This window comes from Dendrobates tinctorius, unplaced genomic scaffold, assembly GCF_039654945.1.
Source record: "Dendrobates tinctorius isolate UK_male_01 unplaced genomic scaffold, ASM3965494v1 ptg000089l, whole genome shotgun sequence".
Taxonomy (NCBI): Eukaryota; Metazoa; Chordata; class Amphibia; order Anura; family Dendrobatidae; genus Dendrobates; species Dendrobates tinctorius.
Genome location: NW_027361757.1, coordinates 20,340,711 through 20,364,986, shown reverse-complemented (window position 1 = coordinate 20,364,986; position 24,276 = coordinate 20,340,711). Strand labels below are relative to the sequence as shown.

Below are 24,276 nucleotides of genomic sequence, written 5' to 3'. Positions count from 1 at the left end.
TGCTGGAGACACACATAGATCACATCCAGCATGTATTACTGGAAGGAACACTCCCACAGAAGAAAGAGCTGAAATTTGGATCAAGCTCATAAGGTGTCAGGGTTTCCAAAACAATGAAAAAATTAGATTGAAGACGAGCCTTGTTTTTTATTTACTAAAATTTAATTCACCAATATAGGCAAAACTCATTCCCCCCCCCGCGCCTCAACCCCTCTCCCATGTCAAAGATGTTACAGTCATTAAAGAACTCTGGACCCATTAAGTTGTAAACTAGTGGTGAAACCCCTTAGTAGTGGTTGTGTGGATTGTGTTTGAGACATAAGTTTACAGCAAAGTGGTAATAAAAAGTTACTTTTAGCATACATGCACATCATAAGAAATTAGCACCGGTGGAGAGGATGGGGGCATTTTAAAGAACATCCACCATATTATGCCAATTGTGCATTAAACCCGAAATCTTAAAGCTGTAAACTGTTATAAACGAAAAGCCATCTTGGTCAATTCACATATATAGTGCTTTCATGGAGAAAGGGCGCCATCTATTGCTTATAATGGAGAATGACGTACCAAAAAAAAAAAAAATTCAACTGCAAACAAACTTCCCCTAGTTAGTACAAACAGGAGACGCATTCATAATAAAGGAGATGAAAAGGCTCATCTCTACACAAACATTTTATTTGCTACTTAAAGAATGCGTTGTATATTAAAGTTGCCAAATTACTAAAGAAGCTTCCTAATTTAACAGAAAAAAAAAAAAGAAGCTTAACAACCCCTACTCCATTGCAGTTTCCCCTCTGTAAAGTAACACCTATACTCACTCTAAGGCCGACGTGGTTCCATTGGTGTTGGCACTGGCTCTCCCGGTGATCACTTGACATTGTTAAATGCTGATCTTTTATTTAATCCGCATATATTAAATTAATCCAAAAAGGAGAGCAGAGTGAAGCCAGAGCTGATTGGCAGCAGGGACTATGTGACAATGTCACATGATCCTTGGGAGACACAGGGCCGACACAGGAGGCAAGCATAGCTGTTAATTTACAAGGGGAGAACAGAGATTGAGAAGTGGTTGCCACATAGTGAACAACCCCCAAAAACATAGTATAAAGTGTCACAAATTTCTAATACACTGAAATTCAATTACTCACCATTTTCAAGTCTAAGTTTACTGTCACTGAATGAGAATACTTGTCTACATTAAAGTGACTGTCAGCAGAGAATCACTGTTTAAATCAAGCACAAGAGTTTGGCGCTTCATGGTGTCATGGTTTACTGAGGCTCCAGGTTAAGCGGTGTAGAGGTTAATCTGGGAAGCCTCTCTATGGATCTGGGGAGGGTTCTTATAGCCTCATGGAGGAGCCGTCCCCTGTCGTTTATACTGCTAGCTGAGTGTGCCTGACCCTGTTCTGTCTGTGCTTCATGCCTGTCTTCGTATGCTTGCTTGGTGTTTGATTCGGTCCTGTCTCGGTTAAGGTCTCTTGTATTCTGACCCTGTACCTCTATGCCCGCTCCGTGTAGGACCCCTGGCTACGTATTGACCTGTGATTATCCCTCCTGTACCTCGCTGCCCGCTCTGTGTATGACCTCCTGGCTTGCCTGACCCAAGTTCCCCTCTCCTCTACTTCAGTATTCCTGTAGCGAGTATATTATATCATCTGCAGTAGTAGGACGCTAAGCCCCGCCCCCTGTGGTCACATGATCGTAGGTCCTGTGCACACCTAGGCTCTTCATCGTTGCTCCACCTCCAGCAGGTCCTCAAGCTATTCTGTTCCTACCCACATTAGACACCAGGACTCCCGGGGCTGCGGGTAAGAGTCCTCCACATGCACTCTGTGTCCTTGTTACTTGAGGTGGCGGTGCTGCTGAAGCACCCCTGACATATGGCGGGGCTAATCATTTATATACACCTTCCCATCTGCTTGCTTTCCCTCTATTTCCCCCACCCGCTTATTTGCTTGACAGCTCTGGCTTCATAGGGGCAGAGAAAGGTGTAGAGAGCTGGAAACTATGCAGGTGGGAAGAAATGATCGGCCACGCCGTGAAGCCCCGAGCGCCTGTACTTGGTTTGAACAGTCACTCAGTGCTGATAGAGGTCATTTAAAGACCCCATACGCAACAGAGAAGTGAACACCATTGTATCCAGTCTTGGCAGTGATCGATCAGCTACGTCAGCAGCTGGACACATCTCTGGTAGTTTATGAGAAACAGCTTGGATTTCACATTGATGCACTGTAGCAGAGCATTGCCTAGACTGGATACCATATTTTCAGCTGAAAGCAGGAGACACTATACAGGGATTTACTGCTTGTGTTAAAGTGTTATTAAAAAAAAAAATTATTAGGCTGTGTGCACACGCTGCGGATTTTGCTGCGGTTCCGCAGCGGTTTTGGCCGCTGCGGACCCGCAGCAGTTTTTGCTGCGGTGTACAGTACAATGATTCCCTATGGGAATCAAAAACCGCAGTGCAGACAGTGCGGAATTTTCCGCGCGGATTATCTGCGGGTTTCAATCCGCAGAAAGAATTGACATGTCAATTCTTTCTGCGGATTCCCCTGCGGTTTGCCATCTCCTCCATTGAGGAGATGTAAAACCGCAGGGCCAAACCGCAGAGCAATCCGCAGGTAAAACCGCAGGTATTTTGACCTGCGGTTTCACCTGCGGATTTTACAAAATCCGCGCGGATGAATCCGCACCTAATCCGCAGCGTGTGCACACAGCCTTAAAAGTTATCCCATATTTATAGATGTCAGAAGCCAAGCAATTCTGAAATCAGAGCTCTCAACCCCATGAAACAGGCTCTGCAGCTTCATCCTGAATGGCGCCGAGGTCCAATTACTAACATATAAAGAGCATTTCTGTGCCATGGCACTTACCTTGGAATGTAAATGTTTTGCCAGCATTAGTGACGCCGTACGTAAAAACCAGACGATTCTGTCCCTTCATAAAATCAATTACTTGTTTCTTTAAAGTGTCCTCAAAAAACTGACTTTGGGTCGTTTCGGGACCAAACACCTGTTTTAGAAGATACAACAACCATTTCAAATCAACTACAACACAGTTTTAGAATAAATCAGTTATTTGTTAATCTGGAGCACGGTTCTTACATGGGTAAAGGTGAACTTCTGAGCCATCGAACCACTGCCTTTATCACTCAGCCGACAAGCTTGGGAACTAAGAGGAGCCTTTACCAGCACACTACAGGGGTCAGGAATACTGATGCAATCCTACAAAAATCAATCACCACAATATTAGAAAACTACAACAACAGACGAGTCACCTACAGCCATGCGACACTCACCTGGGACTCCCCTTGCTCAATCTCCGGTCCAGTAAAAGGTCTTACACGAAGATAAACATGCATAGGCTCTTTAGCATCCAATGAGCTTTTCTAGGAAGAAAAAAAAATAAATAAATAATATACAAGCTAATTAACTGCTTCTCCTAAATTTTCATTACCATACATCCTCCTAGAATAGACTGGCACATCTGGGCCAAACACTGGGAAACCTTGCCCTCCCCCTTTTGTGCATGGACTTTCATCCTGTAATTTGCTTGTTTCCATTTTGTATTGGATGCTCACATGGTACCCCGTTAGGCGGACTGCATTTGTATTTGACCAGTTTTGGTTGGGGGGGGGGGGGGGGGAGGTTACTATTGCGGGTTTTTAAATGTTTTTAACTGTGTATGTGCTTTTGTGACAATAAAGTGATTTTCAATACATTGCATCTTGGGTGTGCACAACCTATATGCATTGATTATTGTTCTTTTGTCAATCACATGCTTGCAGTCACATGATTGCCTGGTGAAGAAATCCACTCTATTCTTCTTTTGTAATCACCATTTAAAGTGTTCTGCCAATTAGATTTTAGTGCACAGAAGCCGGACTACGAACTGGGCCTTCTCCTCCCTGTCTGCTATTCCCCGACCCCCTGCATCTACTCTTTGAATAAAAAGCTCACCGTTTCAGTGACCTACTTCCTCTGTTTGAACTCTCGTGGCAGTACCATCTTTGCTAAGAGTGGCATCATTAAATACCAGCCATTCCACTTTGGTTGAAACAGCCAGGACTGGTGTGAAAACGGCAAGTTATAATTTTTGCACAACTTCACATTACGCAAAAAAATGCTCAAACTTTTCAGTGTTTTCTGATGTAACCCATTTGATGACTTGTCCCATAGTCTAAAACTGGAGTCACACATAGCAATCTCGCTAGCGAGATCGCTGCCGAGTCACAACTTTTGTGACGTAACAGCGATCTCACCAGCGAGATCGCTGTGTGTGACAGCGATCAGCGACCGCCCCCCCGCGTGTGACACGCGGGTGACCAGCGATCAGCTGTAAAAAATAGAAAATATTGTTATTCTCACCTTCCGACGTCCCGCGCAGCCTTCCGCTCTCCACGCTCCGGTCCCAGTAATCCTTTGCACGAATGACTGCGAGACTTCTCGCTCCCGCGAGACCGTGACTCTCGCGGTCATTCTCGCAAAGGATTACTGGGACCGGAGCATGGAGAGAGGAAGGCTGCGCGGGACGTCGGAAGGTGAGAATAACAATATTTTTTATTTTAATTCTATTTTTTACAGGGATGGCCAGCGATGCCGGGCACTCGGCATCGCTGTGCTGATCGCTGGTGAAGCTGTTTGTGTGACAGCTCACCAGCGATCACATAGCGACTTACCAGCGATCCTGACACCTTGATATCGGTGTCGGTATCGCTGGTAAGTCGCTATGTGTGACTCCAGCTTTACATAGTAATACAGAATCTCCACTGGCTGAGCAGTCACAGACTGGTCCTACCAGTGATTACAATGCTTCCATGTCAACAGAGGTCTTTTCCACCACTCTGCCCTGTTGACTGGGCATCTCTGCTGATGTTGTGCTGATTGATATCCAGCTCCCTGCTGTCTAACGATGGGGAGCCGGCTGTCAATCAATAGGATGCCTGCAGTGACACCACTCAGAGAACAGAAAGAACTGCTTTGTTGACTAGGTGTGAAATGAAGCAGAGGAAAGAAAAGCAGATGAGGTGGTAGTAGCAACAGCATTGGATAGTCACCTTAAAGGGAACCTGACATGTCCCCCATGCCCTCCAACCCACCAGTATTTGGGTAATTGTTGCCGAATACCCTCCCCAACATGTCCTATAAAGTGATCCGCACATACAGTGAAGGAAATAATTATTTGACCCCTTGCTGATTTTGTTAGTTTGCCCACTGACAAAGACATGAACAGTCTATAATTTTAAGGGTGGGTTAATTTTAACATTGAGAGACAGCTGCTAGCGGGGATCTCACCGAGGTCACCCCAGTTCAGCCCGGCTGTGAACGGAGCCTCAGTGACCGGACGTAACCTCAAGGACATCACCACCGGTCTCTGAGGCTGCGCTCACAGCAGTTTATTCCCCAGTGGTTCTCAGCCTGGACGGTCGCATCTTGGCACCGTCCAGGTTAAAAACTGCTAATCCCCCAGATTGGATTACAGCGTGGGACAGAACGACGGACAGGAACAGTGGCATGCATAAGTTTAGGCACCCCTGGTCAAAATTACTGTTAATGTGAGCAAGTTGAAGATAAAATGATCTCTAAAAGGCCTAAAGTTAAAGATGACACATTTGTTTTGTATTTTAGGCTAAAAAGTAATACACATTGTAATTTTTTCACATTTTAAAAATTACAAAAAGAAAAATGGTCCGATGCTAAAGTCTGGGCACCTTTGGAGATTTGTGTGCTCAGATAACTTTGACCAAGGTTTCAGACCTTAATTAGCCTGTAAGAGATATGGCTTGTTCACCCTCAATGTTAGAAAAGGCCAGCTGATGCAGATTCCACAGGTTTAGAAACACACAGCCTCCTCTAACCTTGTGCGAAAAAACAGCCACCATGGGTTCTTTTAAGCAGCTGCCTAGCACTCTGAAAACGAAAATGGTGGAGGCCCACAAAGCAGGAGAAGGCTATAAGAAGATAGCAAAGCGTTTTCAAGTTGTCCTTTCCTCAGTTCAATATGTAATTCAGAAATAGCAGTTTACAGGAGGTCAAGATAAGGTCTGGAAGGCCAAGCAAAATTTCAGAGAGCTGCTTGTAGGATTGCTAGAAAGGCATATCAGAACCCCTACTTGACTGCAAAAGACCTTCAGAAAGATTTAGCAGATTCTGGAGTTGTGGCAATTGTTCTACTGTTCAGAGACACCTTATCAAATATGGCCTTCATGGAAGAGTCATCAGAAGAAAACCTCTCCTGCACCCTCACCATAAAATTTAGCATCAGAGGTATGCAAAAGAACATCTAAACAAGCCCAATGCATTTTGGAAACAAGTCCTGTGAATCGCTGAAGTTAAAATAAAACTCTTTGGTCGCAATGATCAAAGGTATGTGCAGAGAAAAAATTGCATAGAATTTCAGGAAAAGAACATCTCTCCAACCATTAAGCATGGGGATGGATCAATCATGCTTTGGAGTTGAGTTGCAGACAATGGCACAGGGAACATTTCACAGGTAGAGGGAAGAATGGAGTCAATGAAATTTCAACAAATTCTTTATGCAAACATAACACCATGTGTAAAAAAGCTGAATTTGAAAACAGGATGGCTTCTACAAATGGATAATGATCACACACATCAAAATCCACAATAGACTGACTATCTCAAAAGGCAATAGCTAGAGGTTTTTCAATGGCCCTCATAGTCCCCCGATTCGATCATCATTGAAAATCTGTGGCTAGTCCTCAAAATAGCAGTGCATGCAAGACGACCCAGGAATCTCACAGAAATGGAAGAATTTTCCAAGGAAGAATGGATGAAAATCCATCAAACAAGAATTGAAAGACTCTTGGATGGCTACTAAAAGCGTTTACAAGCTGTGATTTTTTTAAAAGGGAGTGCTACTAGGTACTAACTATGCAGGGTGCCCAAACTTTTGCATTGGCCCATTTTCCTTATTGTAATTTTTAAAAAAGTAAAAAAATGACAATATATAATTTTTTTGGCCTAAAATACAGAGAAAATGTGTCATCTTTAACTTTAGCCCTTTTAGAGATCATTCCATCTTCAACTTGCTTAACTGGTCACAATAACAGTAATTTTGACCAGGGGTGCCCAAACTTTTAAATGCCACGGTATGAAAAAAAAGAAAGAAGCCAGAGCTGCCTATGGTCAGAACGCAATACATAAAGTGCATATATTAAAAGCAAGACCACATTAAATGCAAATTGTACCTGAAGCGTTTCTGAATCACTCCCATGGCGCCAGAAGGACAAGCGCAGATAAAGGTTGACCAAGTCATAGACATTTAACGTGGTCTTACTTTTAATACATTTAGGAGGCCATAATGGCACAGAGAATATAAAAAAAAAAAACGTAGAGTAGGACTGCCCCATATGAAAATGCCTTGACGTGGCTGCTCAAAAAATTGATCAATTGTTTGCTAAATGTCTCATTTTGAAATACAGTGAGAAATTAATATGTGCATATGCACTTTATGTATTGCATTCTGACCATAGGCAGTGCTGGCTTCTCTTTTTTTCATTTGATATTGGTTGTGGTTGACCACCACTGTTGCCGTGCGGCTGGGTTATGCACGCCATTCTCTCTGTATTCATTGTGATTGATCTAGGCTGCTGTACACACATACAGCAGCCCAGCCCTAGGCTCTGTTTGATTGTGCACCTGTGTCTGGGCCTGTTTCACCCTTCATCTGTGGTTGCTGTTCTGGCAGTGCGGAAGTTAGACCTGATATGTCCATGTCCGGACCTGGTCAACCTTTATCTGTGCTTGTCCTTTCTGGCGCCATGGGAGTGATTCAGAAAAGCCTCAGGTATAGTTTGCATTTAATGTGGTCTTGCTTTTAATACATTTAGGAGGCCGTAATGGCACAGCAAATATAAAAAACGTAGAGTAGGACTGCCCCATATGAGAATGCCTTGACATGGCAGGGTGGATCAATTGTTTGCTAAATGTCTCATTTTGAAATACAGTTAGAAATCAATATGTGCATATGCACTTTATGTATTGCGTTCTGACCATAGGCAGCGCTGGCTTCTCACTCTTTTATTTGACGGATAGGTATGGTATCTTGTTCTTTTATTTTAGCTTTACTACAGGAGATCAAATGCTTCGGTGAAATTGGCGTTTAAATAAAAATGGAAAACTGTGTTTAGTACTATTTCAAATAAAAGACTTTATTCTGGCTGTGTCTTTATTTACCATACAACTATAGGATTAGTAATTGATGTGTCTTTTAGACGCTTCTCCATTACTAATCCATGGGCTTGATGTCACCTGACAATACAAAAGTGACATCAACCCCACAAATATAAACCCCACTACAGTGGGAAGAGCAGAGCAAAGGCCAGAATTGGTACCGCTAATAGCCTTTTCTGGGCAGCTGCGGGCTGCTATTTTTAGGCTGCGGGTGGGCCAATATACATGGCCCCCCTACCAGCCTGAGAATACCATCCTCCAACTATCTGCTTTAACAAGGCTGGTTGTCAAAAATGAGGGGGGGGGGGGGGGGGGGTTTGAGAACCCCTCGCCGTTTTTTTTTTTATTTAAAAAAAAAAAAAAAAAACCCCACACAGCATGGGGACCCCTCTTCTTGATATCCAGCCTTGCTGAAGCTGACAGCTGAGTGTAGCAGCCCCCAGTTGTGAGTTTTGCCTGTCTGGTTAGCAAAAATACAGGGGGACCCATGCTGTGTTTTTTTTTTTTTTTTTTAATCATCATTTATTTACAGCGCAGCAGCGGCTGATGAATACTCCCATCCGCCCATCCTGCTCTCACTTTAATTTGCAGTAGCAGGTGTCAGATGATGGGAGCTGTAGTCCCATCAGCTGACACCAGTGACTGGAGGTAAACTTCATACCTCCGATCACAGTTGAGCGCTCAGTGTGGGAACCGCGGCTCTCTGACCGGCAGGGATGATTTCACCGCCGATCAGAAGCGGTGCTTGCCGCGCTGCCATGCACATGACAGCGCAACAAACACCCGGTGTTCGGGCAGCCGAAACTCAACAGTAACACAGACTTCCTGGTGAAGTCAGTGCCCGAAAAGTAGGTGTTCGGTACGGACACCGAACTTTCCTCTTCGCCCATCTCTATAAAGGACTGGTTAGGCAGGGTATTTAACCAAAATACACAGATAGTGGGTTGGAGGGCAGGTGGGACCTGTCAGTTTCCCGTTAAGCAGGTAACTGAACTTTTAAACAAATTTTTCTATTGTAGCCGATGTTAAGTGATGTTGGTGAGGGTCCATGTTGTGAAACCCCCATTCATAACACAAGACAATCATCAAGCATGATCAAAGTGGTAAAAGGGGCTCAACAGAAAGTCTTGAACTCTGCTTGTATTCAAGGCATGCGCAGCAACCCCCTATAATGCTCTGTAACCTTCATCCTTACCTGGGTAGGACAAGATATGGAGTCATCCAGTAATAAAAAGCGTTCTGATAGATTGGTTCTGATGTCATCTACCGATAGTGGTTCATCTCTTTCTGGATAGGTTATGTTTTCTCCAAGATAGGAAGGTCTAGGAGGGGGGCGACTATCTTCAGATGGCTTCATTTTTACTGAAAAGACCATATGGAAAAAAGGTTTATGAGAAATATCGCAAAAAAAAAATCACCGCTTGCATCCCTTTCCAGAATGTTGAGACAGTACCGGGACAAACCGGGGGGGATTGTGTGAGCACTAGTGATGAGCAAACAAGGTGTTATTCGAGCATGCTCAGGTGCCTTCATTGCGCTTGTATCATATGTTCCAAGTCCCTGCACCTGCTTGTCTCACGACCGTCTGACAGCCACAACACATGCAGGGATTGCCTAACAAACAGTTGTCGAAAAGCCATGATACATGCAGGCACAGGGACTCGAACATATTATTTGAGCACACCAAGGACACACTGTTAAGCACCTGAGCATGTTCCCATAATGCCTTATCTGAGTAAGTACAGTTGTGGCCAAAAGTATTGACACCCCTGCAATTCTGTCAGATAATACTCAGTTTCTTCCTGAAAATGATTGCAAACACAAATTCTTTGGTATTATCTTCATTTAATTTGTCTTAACCCCTTAACGACCGCCGATACGCCTTTTAACGGCGGTAATTAAGGGTACTAAAACCACAGCGCCGTTAATTCACGGCGCTATGATTTAAGTGAATAGCGCCCCCCAGTGTTGGATTTTCTCCGGGGTCTCGCCTGCCAGGGGTAGCCGAGACCCCAGAGAACATGAATCGGTCGGTTTTTACCGACCCCCGCTTTTGCGATCGCCGTTATTAACCCTATAACGGCGACCGGATAGGGATAGAATTAGGGATAGAATTAGTGTTAGGGATTAGTGTTAGGCCTCTTTCACACTTCAGTTGTAATCCGCCAAAAAGGCGGACAAGCGGATCCGTTCTCAACTGATGTGAACGGATGGCACAGGATCCGTTTTCAGACGGATCCTGAAAATGAAGAAATTTAAAGGAATCGCTGGCCAGGAAAAGAGAAAGAGAGAGAGAGAGAAAGAAAGAAAGAGAGAGAAAGAAAGAGAGAGAAAGAAAGAGAGAGAAAGAAAGAGAGAGAAAGAAAGAGAGAGAAAGAAAGAGAGAGAAAGAAAGAGAGAGAAAGAAAGAGAGAGAAAGAAAGAGAGAGAAAGAAAGAGAGAGAAAGAAAGAGAGAGAAAGAAAGAGAGAGAAAGAAAGAGAGAGAAAGAAAGAGAGAGAAAGAAGAGAGAGAGAAAGAAAGAGAGAGAAAGAAAGAGAGAGAAAGAAAGAGAGAGAAAGAAAGAGAGAGAAAGAAAGAGAGAGAAAGAAAGAGAGAGAAAGAAAGAGAGAGAAAGAAAGAGAGAGAAAGAAAGAGAGAGAAAGAAAGAGAGAGAAAGAAAGAGAGAGAAAGAAAGAGAGAGAAAGAAAGAGAGAGAAAGAAAGAGAGAGAAAGAAAGAGAGAGAAAGAAAGAGAGAGAGAAAGAAAGAGAGAGAGAAAGAAAGAGAGAGAGAAAGAAAGAGAGAGAAAGAAAGAAAGAGAGAGAGAGAAAGAAAAAGAAAAAGAGAGAGAGAATTTTTTTTTTTTTTTTTGGTCCGGCACCCAGAAAGAAATTCGGGTTAAATCAGTGTTTGCAGGATCCGCCAGAGGAAAAAAACGTTACAAGCTCCGTTTTGAAATTTTTGAGGATGGTGACGGACAGCAACTTTTGGCGGATCCTCACAAAAAACGGATGCAACGGACAGCAATCCGTCACAATCCGCCATTAATGCAAGTCAATGGGAAAAAAACAGATCCTCAAAAAAAATTTGAGGATCTGTTTTTTTTTTCTAAACCTGGCGGATTGTGACTGATTGTAAAAAACGGAAGTGTGAAAGAGGCCTTAGGGATTAGTGTTAGGGATTAGTGTTAGGGTTGGAGCAAGAATTGAGGGGTTTCCACTATTTGCCAACCTTGGGGGTCTAAAAATTGGGGTCTAAAAAAAAATCACTTTTGTGGAAATAAAAAAAATACTTTTTATTTTCACGGCTCTACGTTATAAACTTCTGTGAAGCACTTGAAGGTTCAAAGTGCTCACCACACACCTAGATAAGTTCCTTAATGGGTCTAGTTTCCAAAATGGGGTCACTTGTCGGGGGTTTCCACTGTTTAGGCCCATCAGGGGCTCTGCAAGCGCAACATGATGCCCGCAGACCATTCCATCAAAGTCTGCATTCCAAAATGGCACTCCTTCCCTTCCGAGCTCTCCCATGCGCCCAAACAGTGGTTCCCCCCCACATATGGGGTATCGGCGTACTCAGGACAAATCGCATAACAACTGCGCGGGTATGATTTCTCCGGTTACCCTTGTAAAAAATAAAAATTTGGGGGGCGAAAAGATCATTTTTGTGGAAAAAAATAGATTTCTTATTTTCACGGCTCTACGTTATAAACTTCTGTGAAGCCCTTGGGGGTTCAAAGTGCTCACCACACATCTAGATAAGTTCCTTAATGGGTCTAGTTTCCAAAATGGGGTCAGTTGTTGGAGGTTTCAACTGTTTAGGCACATTAAGGGCTCTCCGAACGCAACATGGCATCCGATCTCAATTCCAGCCAATTCTGCGTTGAAAAAGTCAAACGGCGCTCCATCCCTTGTGAGCTCTGCCGTGTGCTGAAAAAGTGGTTTACCCCCACATATAGGGTATCAGCGTATTCAGGAGAAATTGTACAACAAATTTTGTGGTTGATTTTCTCTTTTAACACTTGTGAAAATAAAAAAAATTGGTTCTGAAGTAAATTTTTTGCAAAAAAAAAAAAAAGTTAAATGTTAATTTTTTCCTTCCACATTGCTTTAGTTCCTGTGAAGCACTTAAAGGGTTAATAAACTTCTTGAATGTGGTTTTGAGCACCTTGAGGGGTCTAGTGTTTAGAATGGTGCCACTTGGGTATTTTCTGTCATGTACACCCCTCAAAATGACTTTAAATATGATGTGGTCCCTAAAAAAAAAAAATGGTTTTGTAAATTTTGTTGTAAAAATGAGAAATCACTGGTCAACTTTTAACCCTTATAACTTCCTAACAAAAAAAAAAATTTTGCTTCCAAAATTGTGCTGATGTAAAGTAGACATGTGGGAAATGTTATTTATTAAGAAATTTGTGTGACACATCTCTCTGATTTGAGGGCATAAAAATTTAAAATTGCAAGATTTTCAAAATTTTCGCCATATTTCCGTTTTTTTTCATAAATAAACAAGACTTATCGAAGAAATTTTACCACTAACATGAAGTACAATATGTCACGAAAAAACAATCTTAGAATCAGCGGGATCCATTAAAGCGTTCCAGAGTTATAACCTCATAAAGGGACAGTGGTCAGAATTGTAAAAATTGGCCTGGTCATTAAGCTGCAAACTGGCTCTGTCGCTAAGGGGTTAAAATGAAAAAACACAGAATGAAGCAAAAAATTGATCATTTCACACAAAACTCCAAAAATGGGTCAGACAAAAGTATTGGCACCCTCAGCCTAATACTTGGTTGCACAACCTTTAGCCAAAATAACTGCGACCAACCGCTTCTGGTAACCATCAATGAGTTTCTTACAATGCTCTGCTGGAATTTTAGACCATCCTTCTTTCAAACTGCTCCAGGTCCCCGATATTTGAAGGGTGCCTTCTCCAAACTGTCATTTTTAGATCTCTCCACAGGTGTTCTATGGGATTCAGGTCTGGACTCATTGCTGGCCACCTTAGAAGTCTCCAGTGCTTTCTCTCAAATCATTTTCTAGTGCTTTTTGAAGTGTGTTTTGGGTCACTGTCCTGCTGGAAGACCCATGACCTCTGAGGGAGCCCAGCTTTCTCACACTGGGCCCTACATTATGCTGCAAAATTTGTTGGTAGTCTTCAGACTTCGTAATGCCATGCACACGGTCAAGCAGTCCAGTGCCAGAGGCAGCAAAGCAACCCCAAAACATCAGGGAACCTCCGCCATGTTTGACTGTAGGGACCATGTTCTTTTCTTTGAATGCCTCTTTTTTTTTCCTCCTGTAAACTCTATGTTGATGCCTTTGCCCAAAAAGCTCTACTTTTGTCTCATCTGACCAGAGAACATTCTTCCAAAACGTTTTAGGCTTTTTCAGGTAAGTTTTGGCAAACTCCAGCCTGGTTTTTTTTATGTCTCGGGGTAAGAAGTGGGGTCTTCCTGGGTCTCCTACCATACAGTCCTTTTTCATTCAGATGCCGACGGATAGTACGGGTTGACACTGTTGTACCCTCGGACAGCAGGGCAGCTTGAACTTGTTTGGATGTTAGTCGAGGTTCTTTATCCAACATCCGCACACTCTTGCGTTGAAATCTCTTGTCAATTTTTCTTTTCCGTCCACATCTAGGGAGGTTAGCCACAGTGCCATGGGCTTTAAACTTCTTGATGACACTGCGCACGGTAGCCACAGGAACATTCAGGTCTTTGGAGATGGACTTGTAGCCTTGAGATTGCTCATGCTTCCTCACAATTTGGTTTCTCAAGTCCTCAGGCAGTTCTTTGGTCTTCTTTCTTTTCTCCATGCTCAATGTGGTACACACAAGGACACAGGACAGAGGTTGAGTCAACTTTAATCCATGTCAACTGGCTGCAAGTGTGATTTAGTTATTGCCAACACCTGTTAGGTGCCACAGGTAAGTTACAGGTACTGTTAATTACACAAATTAGAGAAGCATCACATGATTTTTCGAACAGTGCCAATACTTTTGTCCACCCTCATTTTTATGTTTGGTGTGGAATTATATCCAATTTGGCTTTAGGGCAATTCTTTTTGTGTTTTTTCATTTAAGACAAATTAAATGAAGATAATAAAGAATTTGTGTTCGCAGTCATTTTCAGGAAGAAACTGAGTATTATCAGACAGAATTGCAGGGGTGTCAATACTTTTGGCCACAACTGTATGCTAATCACTAGTGAGCACCAGAAAGTGACATAAAGGGGACTATCACTTCTGTTAATATTTTGTGACAATCAGCCCTTAAAAGGGATATTCCCATCGCCACATTACAATCCAATATATAGTAGGTGTAATAACAAAAATAAAAAATAATAGCTAAAGCCTCCAATTAGAAATGTAGTATAGTTCTTCTGATTATCTATGTTGTTTACCTCATGTGCAAGGCATTGCAGTAGCTTATAGTGACAGTTATTGCTAATGGTCGGACACCTAAGCTACCGTAATGTCATGAACATCGGATAAGCGACATACATTTTTAATTGGCCAATATTATTATACCTACTACCTATCCAGCTCTATTCCTCACCCAACGCCTCCCCCTACTTGACTGACAGCTCCGCTGCATGAAGTCTCATAGCATAGAGGCTGTACTGGATGAGGAATAGAGCTGGAGTGAAAGAGGCCTCAGATCTACCATAGCTCTTTAGCCTCATTTGCATAATTATTCAAATGCACATCTCTCAGTAAAGGAGGAACAGACTGGCCAAATAGAGATATCGCTGGACTTAAAGGGAATCGGTCACCCCTTTTTTGAGATATCATTCAACTGTGTGTCACATAAGGATTCTCTTAGTACTTTTGCTTCCCCCTGACCCCGCACTTTTCATGCATAAATACCATTTTTATATCGGTTCAGATGTATGTAAGCTGCCGCTGTCCGGTCCGCTGGGCGGGGCTTATTCACCTGCTCTCCCCCCTCCCTGTCTTGCTCTACACAAGAAGAAATGCGTAGAGCAAGGCAGGGAGAGGGGGTGGAGCAGTTGAATAAGCCCCGCCCAGCGGACCGGACCGTGGCAGTTTACATACATCTGAACCGATATAAAAAAGGTATTTATGCATGAAAGGTGCGGGGTCAGGGGGAAGCAAAAGTACTAAGAGAATCTTTATGTGACACAATTGAATGATATCATTATATGATCTCAAAAAAGGGGTGACAGATTCCCTTTAAGCCCACGTCACACACAGCGAGATCGCTGCTGAGTCACAAGTTTTGTGACGCAACAGCGATCTCACCAGCGATCCCCCCCCCCCCGCCGGGCATCGCTGATTGTTCTGGAAAGACCTGGACTTTTTTTGATCGTTGGTCTCCCGCTGGCCAGCACACAACGCTGCGTGTGGCAGGTGGAAGACCAGTGAGCTAGAGCTGGTATCCAAGGTTAACAGCGGGTTTCTAAACGCCACGCAGCGCTTAGAAACCCGCTGGTTACCAGCTCCCTGCACCAGCACGCTGGTATCTAAGGTACACAGCGGGTAACTAAGCGACGTGCGCGCTTGTTACCCACGTCGTCGCTGTCCTGATCGCTGCTGAGATCTGCCTGTTTGGCAGCTCACCAGCGATCATGTAGCGACACCAGCGATCCTGACAAGTTCATATCGTTGTCGGGATTGCTGGTGCGTCGCTGTGTGTGACGGGGGCCTTACGGTATCTTTGAAAGGGCTACATGTGCACACAAACGTTTTGGAGTGAAACCCTCCTGACAGATTACCTCTAACTAGAACTGGTGTAAATTGAATCTCAGGACCCAGTCCAGTGACCAGGTGACTATTCTGTGGACGTTAAACGGAAACCCTAAAAAGCGCCATCTACTTCTTGAAATCCGCACCTCTTTATTAAAGTTGAGCGAAACGGGTCGGTCAAATTCATAAGTCGGCGACCGACCATAGCGTGAGGTCGGCCACCAGAGCGCCAAAGTCGCGTTTCAAATGATGCTTCCAGCGCCCTTTTTCAGCCAAGGATGGAGGACGCACACTGTGGGCAACGCGATGAAATGGGCATCGGTCACCACCATCTTTGAGAAGGGCATGCAAGTGATTGGCTTGCTTTGTGTGGCGTCACAGGGGCTATAAAAGGGCGTGCACACCGACCGCCATTTTACTTCTGCCGATCTTAGCATTAGGGAGAGGTTGCAGATGCTGATTCTGAATAAGAGAGAGTTAGGCAGGGAAGAACAAAAAAACTGCTTCTGCTGTTAGCGATTTCCACTGTACAACACAACACTTTGTGTGCAGTGACAGGGGAGGCTCTATTTTTGTGCATCAGCTCTGTTGGTTATTAGGCTGCCTTATAAGGCTCCCTGATAGCTTCATTGCTGTTTGCACACTGCTTTTTTAAAAGCAAAAATACTTTTCTTCCTCTTTTCTGCACAGTTTCCAAGCGTTCATTTTTCCACACTTTTGTGTGCAGCAGTCCTGCTTATTAGGCTGCCTGCTGCCATACTTGGACTGAGAGCATCATTGTCAGCCTCCTAAAATCTCTAGGGAGATTCAAATTCTCCCCAATACTATATACACCTTGTACCTTGTTTTACAGTACCATATAGCTGGTGGTATTTTGGGTACATTTTCCCAAAAATGAGGAAGTATGGTGGAAGAGGCCGTGGAAGTGGGCGGGGGTTTCCAGCTGGTACTGATGGTGGTGGTGGTGCATCTGCTGGTAATGGCAAAAGCACAATAGCACCTAAGGCAGGAGGTGTTGAGCCTGCGTCATGGTCTGGCTCCGGAAGGCCACCTTTTCTGGAAGTAGGTTAACCGCTTTTAAAGCCGGAGCATCAGGAACTGGTTTTGGCTTACATTGCCGAAACAGACTCCAGCTAATATGCCCTCCTCTTCTGAAGTTTCAAAAAAATGCAAGCTCTGAGTCGTCAAGTGCTGGCTCCTGGTCAGGAAGAAACCCTTTCCTTGTGTCCTTCACCCCCACCAAAAGTGAACGATGCAGCAGGCCACACTTCACATTAGTCCATGTAGCTCTTTATATCATACCATGCCTGGGTTATCAAGTCAAATCGTGAATTCCCCAGTCCAAGATGAATCTGACATGGAGTGTGGGTCGCCAGCCAGGGCAGTGGGGTTAATCGGTACCGGGCCGGTGTCTCAGAGGGATGTGTCACAGTGGTGGTGACCCGGTCCGTGGCCCTGGGCATCCATGCAAAGGGGTGAATTACGTTTATAGGTGAATGATACGTGACGCCACCTGTGGTTTCTGATCAGATTGACCCGCGCTGAAGTCACTTCTCTGGGACAGATGTTGTGGTGCAGCTAAGATGTAGAAGCCCTGCACAGGTAGGGCCGTAGTCGCAGGGCAGATGAAAGAGTTGGTAGATGGTGTGCAGTGCAGGATGTAGCAGAGCCGTGCGCCAGGCGCAGAAGAAAGAATGACAGACACAGTCGTGCAGTTCCTTTACCTGTACTTGGTAAGTGTCGTCCAGGACCCAGAGTACAGATGGAGGAGTTAGTCAGCCTGGAAGCAAACTAGGAATTCTCTCTCTGCAGATAGGTAGTGTCGCCTCCATTCTAGCGCTTATCTGAGGTACTCGCAGTACTGAGTTCACTGAAGTTCCCCCTGTTGACTCTCTTTTGGAACTTTCTTGTATGGCAGGCAGCCGTAGAGCATTTACAGCTGCTACTTTCTCCGGTTTCTGCTGCAGGACCGTCAGTGTCCCTACAAACTCGGAGACCGGAATCCGGACCATGCGCTCCAGCTAGGAGTGAGCCTTAACTCTACTCATCCTCCAGCTCCCCTTCTCACGTCCACACACTTCCCCTTCCCTTCACAGACTGCCCTAACTTCCCTCCTCCCAACCACAGAGGGCAACTCCTCAGCTGTCAGGTTCAGAGCTCTCCCTGCTGGCCTGGAGTGGGAACTGTGTTGTGTGTTGGTTTAACTGCTAGAGAGATCTTTCGTTGCTCCCAAGCATGACATCACACTCCCTAGGAGGAAGGTAATGCCACTGTGGCGACCGTACTCCTGGGGGCGCCACAAGTGCACTGATGCCCAGCCACTGCTAGATGATTCTGCTGGTACATTGACCCAGACCACTACATTCGCCTCAGACTCTACACAGCCAGAATCTGACCCGGATGAAACTCAGGTTCCCCTTCCCGCATACTACACCACCTTACACGGTGACAAAGAGGAAGGTGCAGATGAAAGTGCAGGTTCCTTGAGCAGGTGGGGGGGGGGCATACTCATGGGCGATGGCACTGGCACAGGGCCCCTCATAATACGCAAAAGTGTCTGTCACCCCCACCCGCCGTCAGACACCGCCGTAATATGAGGGGCCCTGTGCCAGTGCCGTCACCAACGAGTGGGCCCCCCCTGCTTGCTCAGGATCACAGCACTTGCAAAGCTGAAATACTTAACTCTCCCTGCTCCACCGCCGTGACGTCTTCCGCGTTTCCTGACAGTGACATTCTGGTCAGAGAGCGTGATGACATCACATCTGTACGCCCTCTGCCTAAACAGTCCAAGTGCAGTGAGATGGAAGATGGGGACGAGGAGTCCAGAGTACAGGGATTCCCTAGCGAGGAGACTTATTTATTGTTTTAAAGGTTGGGAGCAATTTTTGGGGAGCACTATACTCTGGAGAATGATAGATGGGGCCCACCATACACTGGAGCATTCCAAAGGTGGACATCACACACTGGAGCAGCATTTACAGGGTTCATACACTGGAGCATTATTTGGGCCATAAGACACTGGCGCATCATCCATGGGGCCCACCATATACTGAAGCATTGTAAATGGGGCAGATTATATATGGAGCATTATTTCGACCAATCGTACACTAGAGCATCATCCGTGAGGCCCATCATATGCTGGAGCTTTCCAAATGGGGGACATCAAGACACTGGAGCAGCATTTACAGGGCCCATTATACACTGGAGCATTAGAAATGGGGCCATTATATATGGAACATTATTTGGGCCCATAAGACAGTGGAGCTTAATCCATGGGGACCAACATATATTGTAGCATTATGTGGAGCTCATCAAATACTGTATCGAACATTATATGGGACCAATGATTCTTTATGGAGAAATATATGGGCCTCATTACTCTGTATGGCGCACTATGCGGTGCCCATAATACTGTATGGAGTAATATACTGTCCGTTTTTGGAGCTATTGGAGAATTTAAAATGGATATCAGTCATGTGATGTAAGAAATGAAGTATTTTTCATTGTACTATACTGCTATTTCTCTGCCGTATCAGAGGATCATGAATTGTGGCATGTGTTAAAGGGGCCCAGTGACACTCTTTGGCCCTGGGCCTACGAAAATCTGGAGCCAGCCCTACCCCACCAACAACTTTAGCCAAATAACCCCCAGTTTTCAATGCCTAACTATTATTATAAAGTAAATTGAGGTTGACAAGCTTAAGTAATAAGAATTGATGTTTTTGGCATTAAAATGGGCACTGTAGGCGAGTTTCCTGTCCTCCACTCACTGCCGACTTTTCTTCCCCATTGACTTGCAATGGGTTTCGTGTTTCAGTCGGCCATCGACTTTTCACGATAATCGGCCGATTGCGGTCGACCCGACTTTTGCAAAAGTCGGGTTGCATGAAACCCGACTCGACCCGAAAAAAGGCAAAGTCGCTCATCTCAGTCAGACCAACACGATGCCACATGTGCCTCAGGCTCCATTGATGATGCTGTGCCAGTCTTGTGGCGCCCCTGAGGGTTCAGTCGCCACAGAGGTACTGCACCTCCTCCTGAGGTGTGGTACCCCACCATCCGGTAAGGTGGAGACACCTGACCACACTCTAACACCTGCATCCCACACAACATAGTAGTCAAAGCACCTTTGGTGGCTCCCTGCTTGGAACACGAAGAGTGCTGGGAGGTGGGTGGAGCTTAGTCTGCACAAGAGAGCGGGAGATTATTAGGACGAGGTCAGTCTGTGAGAGGACATCCCCTGAGTGGGATGGATGGAAGGAAGTACTGCAGCAGACTTCAGTGACCTGAATCTGCTGGTGGGTCACCCTCCCAGGGCTGTGAGGTACTCTGTACCTGGCCGATATCAGCGGGATGTGTCACAGCAGCGGGGACCCGGTCCGTGGCCCTGGGCGCCCAAGTAATGGGGAGAAATGTAATGGTTTGAATGAATAGTTCGTGACGCCAACTGTGGTGTTCAGCAAGTGAGATGTTAGGCCGATGCTGCATGCAGATCCTCTGGGGCTGGTGGTGTGTTGTAGCCAAGATAGTGAAGCTCCCCACAGGTGGAGCTGTAGCCCCAGGGAAGTGTAGATGTAGTGGAAGAGGAGAGGCACAAGCTGTGTAGAAGCTGGTACCGAGATGTAGCGGTGCTGGATGCGTTGGCGCAAGAATGAATGGAGGACACCAGGGCTTGCAGTTCCAAAGCTTTACTCACAGTCTGTAGTACACACAGGTGCCTGCCTCCGTGCCGTGTCCTCCGGGTCAGGGACTCAGTCAACCTCCAGGCAAGATGGAATGCTCCCTTCCAACGCTCCGCCAACATGTGCCTTTCTGAACGTCTCCTCTATAGCGTCTTTAAGTGTGAAGTACTCCCAGTACTGAGTTACACTGGAGTGCCTCCTGACAGATGTTCCCAAGAACTCTACTTGTACAGCAGACAGCTGTAGCCTGCTTCGGGGACTCCTTACTCCTGAATCCCGGCTCACTATCCATGTTGCTGTTGTGCCCCCAAGTCTTAGATGGGAGTAGTGCATTTACAACCCACTACTCCACCGGTGTCTGCTGTAGAACCATTAGTGTCCATACAACCTCGGGGGCAGGGCCCCGGCCTTGCCCTTAGAACTTCTAGGCAGGGTTCTTCCTCTAACCCACGTCCTCTGTTCCCTTTTACTCCTACGTTCTGTACTAGTCTTTCCTTCTTATGGAAGATCAGGTTTCAGTTCAATGTCTTTCACCTTCTTTCCTTTCCCGTGCCAGCAGACCCAGGTCACTGAGATCTGCTGCAGCACCTCCTTCCTCAATCCCTCTTCCAGGGATCTCTTTTCCTCACTCCGAGTGACTCTCTCCAACTGACTTCTAATCCTAAACCCTCCCGCTCTTTTATGTATTCTAACTCCACCCGCCTCCCAGCACGTTTCATGTTCCAAGCAGGGAGCCATAATGTGGCTTTGCTGAACTACCTTGTTGTGTGGGATGCAGGTGTTGGAGCGTGGTCAGGAGCCTCCAACTTAACTGGATGGTGGGGTATCACACCTCAGGGGAAGGTGCAGTACCTCTGTGGCACAGTACCTCTGTGGCAACTGAGCCTCAGGGGCGCCACAATGGCACATGAAAGAGTTACATTCAGAAAGCCTAATTCTCCATAAGAAAGAAAGATTAGTACGGAATGTAAGGAGAAGAAGAGAACTAAGGACTAGGGTCGGAGTGAAACCCTTCCTCAAGTTCTAAGCGCATGGCCGGGGTCAGGTCCCCTAGGTTGTATGGATACTAATGGTCCTGCAGCAGACACCGGAGGAATAGAAGTTGTCACCACTTTATTCCCACACAAGACTTGGGGGCACAACAGCAACGTGAGTGAGCCGGGACTTGGTAGCAAGAAGTCCCCAAAGTAGGCTACAGCTGTCTGCCGTACAAGTAGAGTTCAAAGCAACATTTTAAAGGAGGAACTTGGGTTTAAGACAACCACAAGTACTTCATTAGAAGCTCTAGAAAGGAGACGTTCAGGAACGGCATATGTTGGCGGAGTGTTGGAATGGAGTACTTCATCTTGCCTGGAGGTTGGCTGAGCCCCTGACCTGGAGGACACAGCACTGATGCGGGCAGCTGTATGCACAACAGACTGAGTAAAGCTTTGGAACTACATGCCCTGGTGTCCTCCGCTTATTCCTGCGCCAACCCACTCAGCACTGCTACATCTCTGTGCTTAACACTGCACCATTACGCTCTCCTCACTATTGCTCTATCTACACTGCCCTGGGACTACCGCCCTACGTGTGCAGGGCCACATCATTGCTGCACCATACCATCTGTCCCAGAGGATCTGTCTGCAGCGTCGGCTTAACATCTTCATTGCCAAACACCACAGGTGGCGTCACAAATCATTCACTTATAAACTTTCACCATCATCCACATGTTCAACATCCTCCCTTTTACAATGGACGCCCAGGGCCACTGACCGGGTCACAGCTACCGTGACATCTCCCATTGAAACCCACGGGCCCGGTACCGAGTACCCCGCTGCCCTGGGTGAGGGCGATCCAGTCTCGTGAATAATATAAGAGCCAGGAATGCTGGCAGGTAAGCAATGGGTCTCAGGGCTGCCAGCCAAAGGCCATAGAAAACAGACCTGGCAGTTGGCCGGGGCCCTGCAAGTCAATGCCATATCGACCTCAATAATAACAATGCTCTTTTGTTTGGAGGGAGAGACATCTGGGACCTGCTGCCATGGTTTAGTCATCCAAGTCCACAGCCAATGGCGGCTTTTCCCAAGTCTCGGAAATGCAGCAGCGTTTCATAGCAACACAAACAGTACTGTCAGGTCCCCTATAAAGGGGGTCATTCAGCGACTTAGAATTAATGGAGATATAAGCTGACTGAGCGCTGGCTTGTGCTCCACTTCCCTGGGAGACCCACAGCACCGACACGTCGCACACATCCGTGGCCTCGTCTAACAGCTGACTGGAGGGGGAGGATGTCTCAGTCGGACCCCCACAGCCTGTACTGTAGACAAGCCATCATTTCTACAAGGCCGGTGGACCCCTTTATATTTCAGTCTTAGGAACTTGTCGCTGATTCACCAAATCTACGGGACTTTAGTTTTTACTACAGTAATTTGTGAGAAAATCCACTAATCACCTTATTATTAATTGTACAGGAAAAGACCCTGGTGACCAACCCGGGAGACCCCCAGATACAGTACTTCCACCCCTGTGTTGGTGTCACCTGAGCAGCCGCACAGGGCCTAGAAGTCAGGGGGCCACATCTAGGAGCTATAGGGCGGCACAGGGCCCATAGACTGCTCCGGTACAGGGGCCTCCTCAGACATTACCTCCCGCCGCCCTGTGACACAGCGGTACCTGCATGACAGGGGCATCCAGCCCGTCCGCCTACCGTAACTCCGCACTGACAAGGAGCGGTAGAACGACACTCACTTTACGGCGGAGGTGACGCAGATTTCGCGCTCACCGCTCGCTACACATCCCCAGAGCACCGGCCGCACTCACGTTACCAAGTCGGGAACTGCCGCCGTCTTGTTTTAAATTCCTCCAATCCGCAACGGCCGACTGAACTGTATGCTGGGAGTAGGCGTGGCCAGGCTGTTGTCATGACGAAACCTGAGTTCTGATCATCCACTATTGCACAGTCTACACCAGAATATTATGTCTTTGAGCAGGCGCCATTTTGCTGAGGACTGTTATTTTTTTTAACTTTTTTTCTTCATTTTTAGGACAGTTATTGATGAACTGAGACATTATTACTCAGTGTGGCCACAATCACTGCAATGTTCTTGTGTAAATGATGCAAGAAGGACAATATGAAATACCAGATAATGCCTGGTGTAAGCTAAAGCCGTGTTCACACTATACAGTAGTTTCCAGTGCTGTCTTTATTGTTTCTCCATAAGATCAGAAAAATAGATTTAAAGGGATATTGGCAAGTTTGAAAGTTATCTGCTGTTCATAGAATAGGGGATAGCGTCCCTATTGCTGGGGTCCTGACTGCTGGGATCCCACTAGTTCGGAGAATCGGGGCCCTGTGGGAACGGAGTGATGGTCGATCCCGCGCACCTCCGCTCCCTTCAGTCTTATGGGAGTGCCGATGATCAGCCGAGCGCCGCTTTATCCCATGAGAATGAATGGAGGAGCAGTGCACGTTATCAGAGCCCCTATTCTCTGCATCATGGAGGTTCCAGCGGCCAGACCCCCAGAGATCAGGTAAAGGTTAACTTCCAACCTTGACAATACCCAATTTAAAGGGATACTCCTATGCGAGACAATTATGGCACTCCTCCATCTTAGGCCAGGGTCAGACTTGTGAGAAACTCGCACGAGTGTCGCATGTCAATACCCAGCACTGCCACCGACAGTTGGAGCGGAACGTTCAGCTGCATAGAAATACATGCAGCCACACG

General features: G+C 45.9%; 1 protein-coding gene across 5 annotated transcripts in view; it reads right to left on the bottom strand.

Moving 5' to 3' along the window:
- The window catches only part of KIF20B (kinesin family member 20B), a 257,621-nt gene extending 234,132 nt beyond the window's left edge, over nucleotides 1-23,489 (bottom strand). Inside the window, exons 1-5 of one of the 5 annotated variants that reach the window (XM_073585893.1) lie at nucleotides 23,369-23,489; nucleotides 9,391-9,557; nucleotides 3,299-3,388; nucleotides 3,105-3,224; nucleotides 2,874-3,012 (exon numbers count right to left, since the gene is read on the bottom strand). In XM_073585893.1, coding sequence (XP_073441994.1) covers nucleotides 2,874-3,012; nucleotides 3,105-3,224; nucleotides 3,299-3,388; nucleotides 9,391-9,552 — 511 coding nt within the window. In that variant the 5' untranslated portion in view covers nucleotides 9,553-9,557; nucleotides 23,369-23,489. Of the gene's footprint in view, nucleotides 1-2,873; nucleotides 3,013-3,104; nucleotides 3,225-3,298; nucleotides 3,389-9,390; nucleotides 9,558-23,255 lie in introns of all 5 variants that reach the window. The other 4 variants (XM_073585891.1, XM_073585894.1, XM_073585892.1 and 1 more) reach the window with 4 other exon arrangements.
- Between the last annotated feature and the right edge of the window lie 787 nt (nucleotides 23,490-24,276).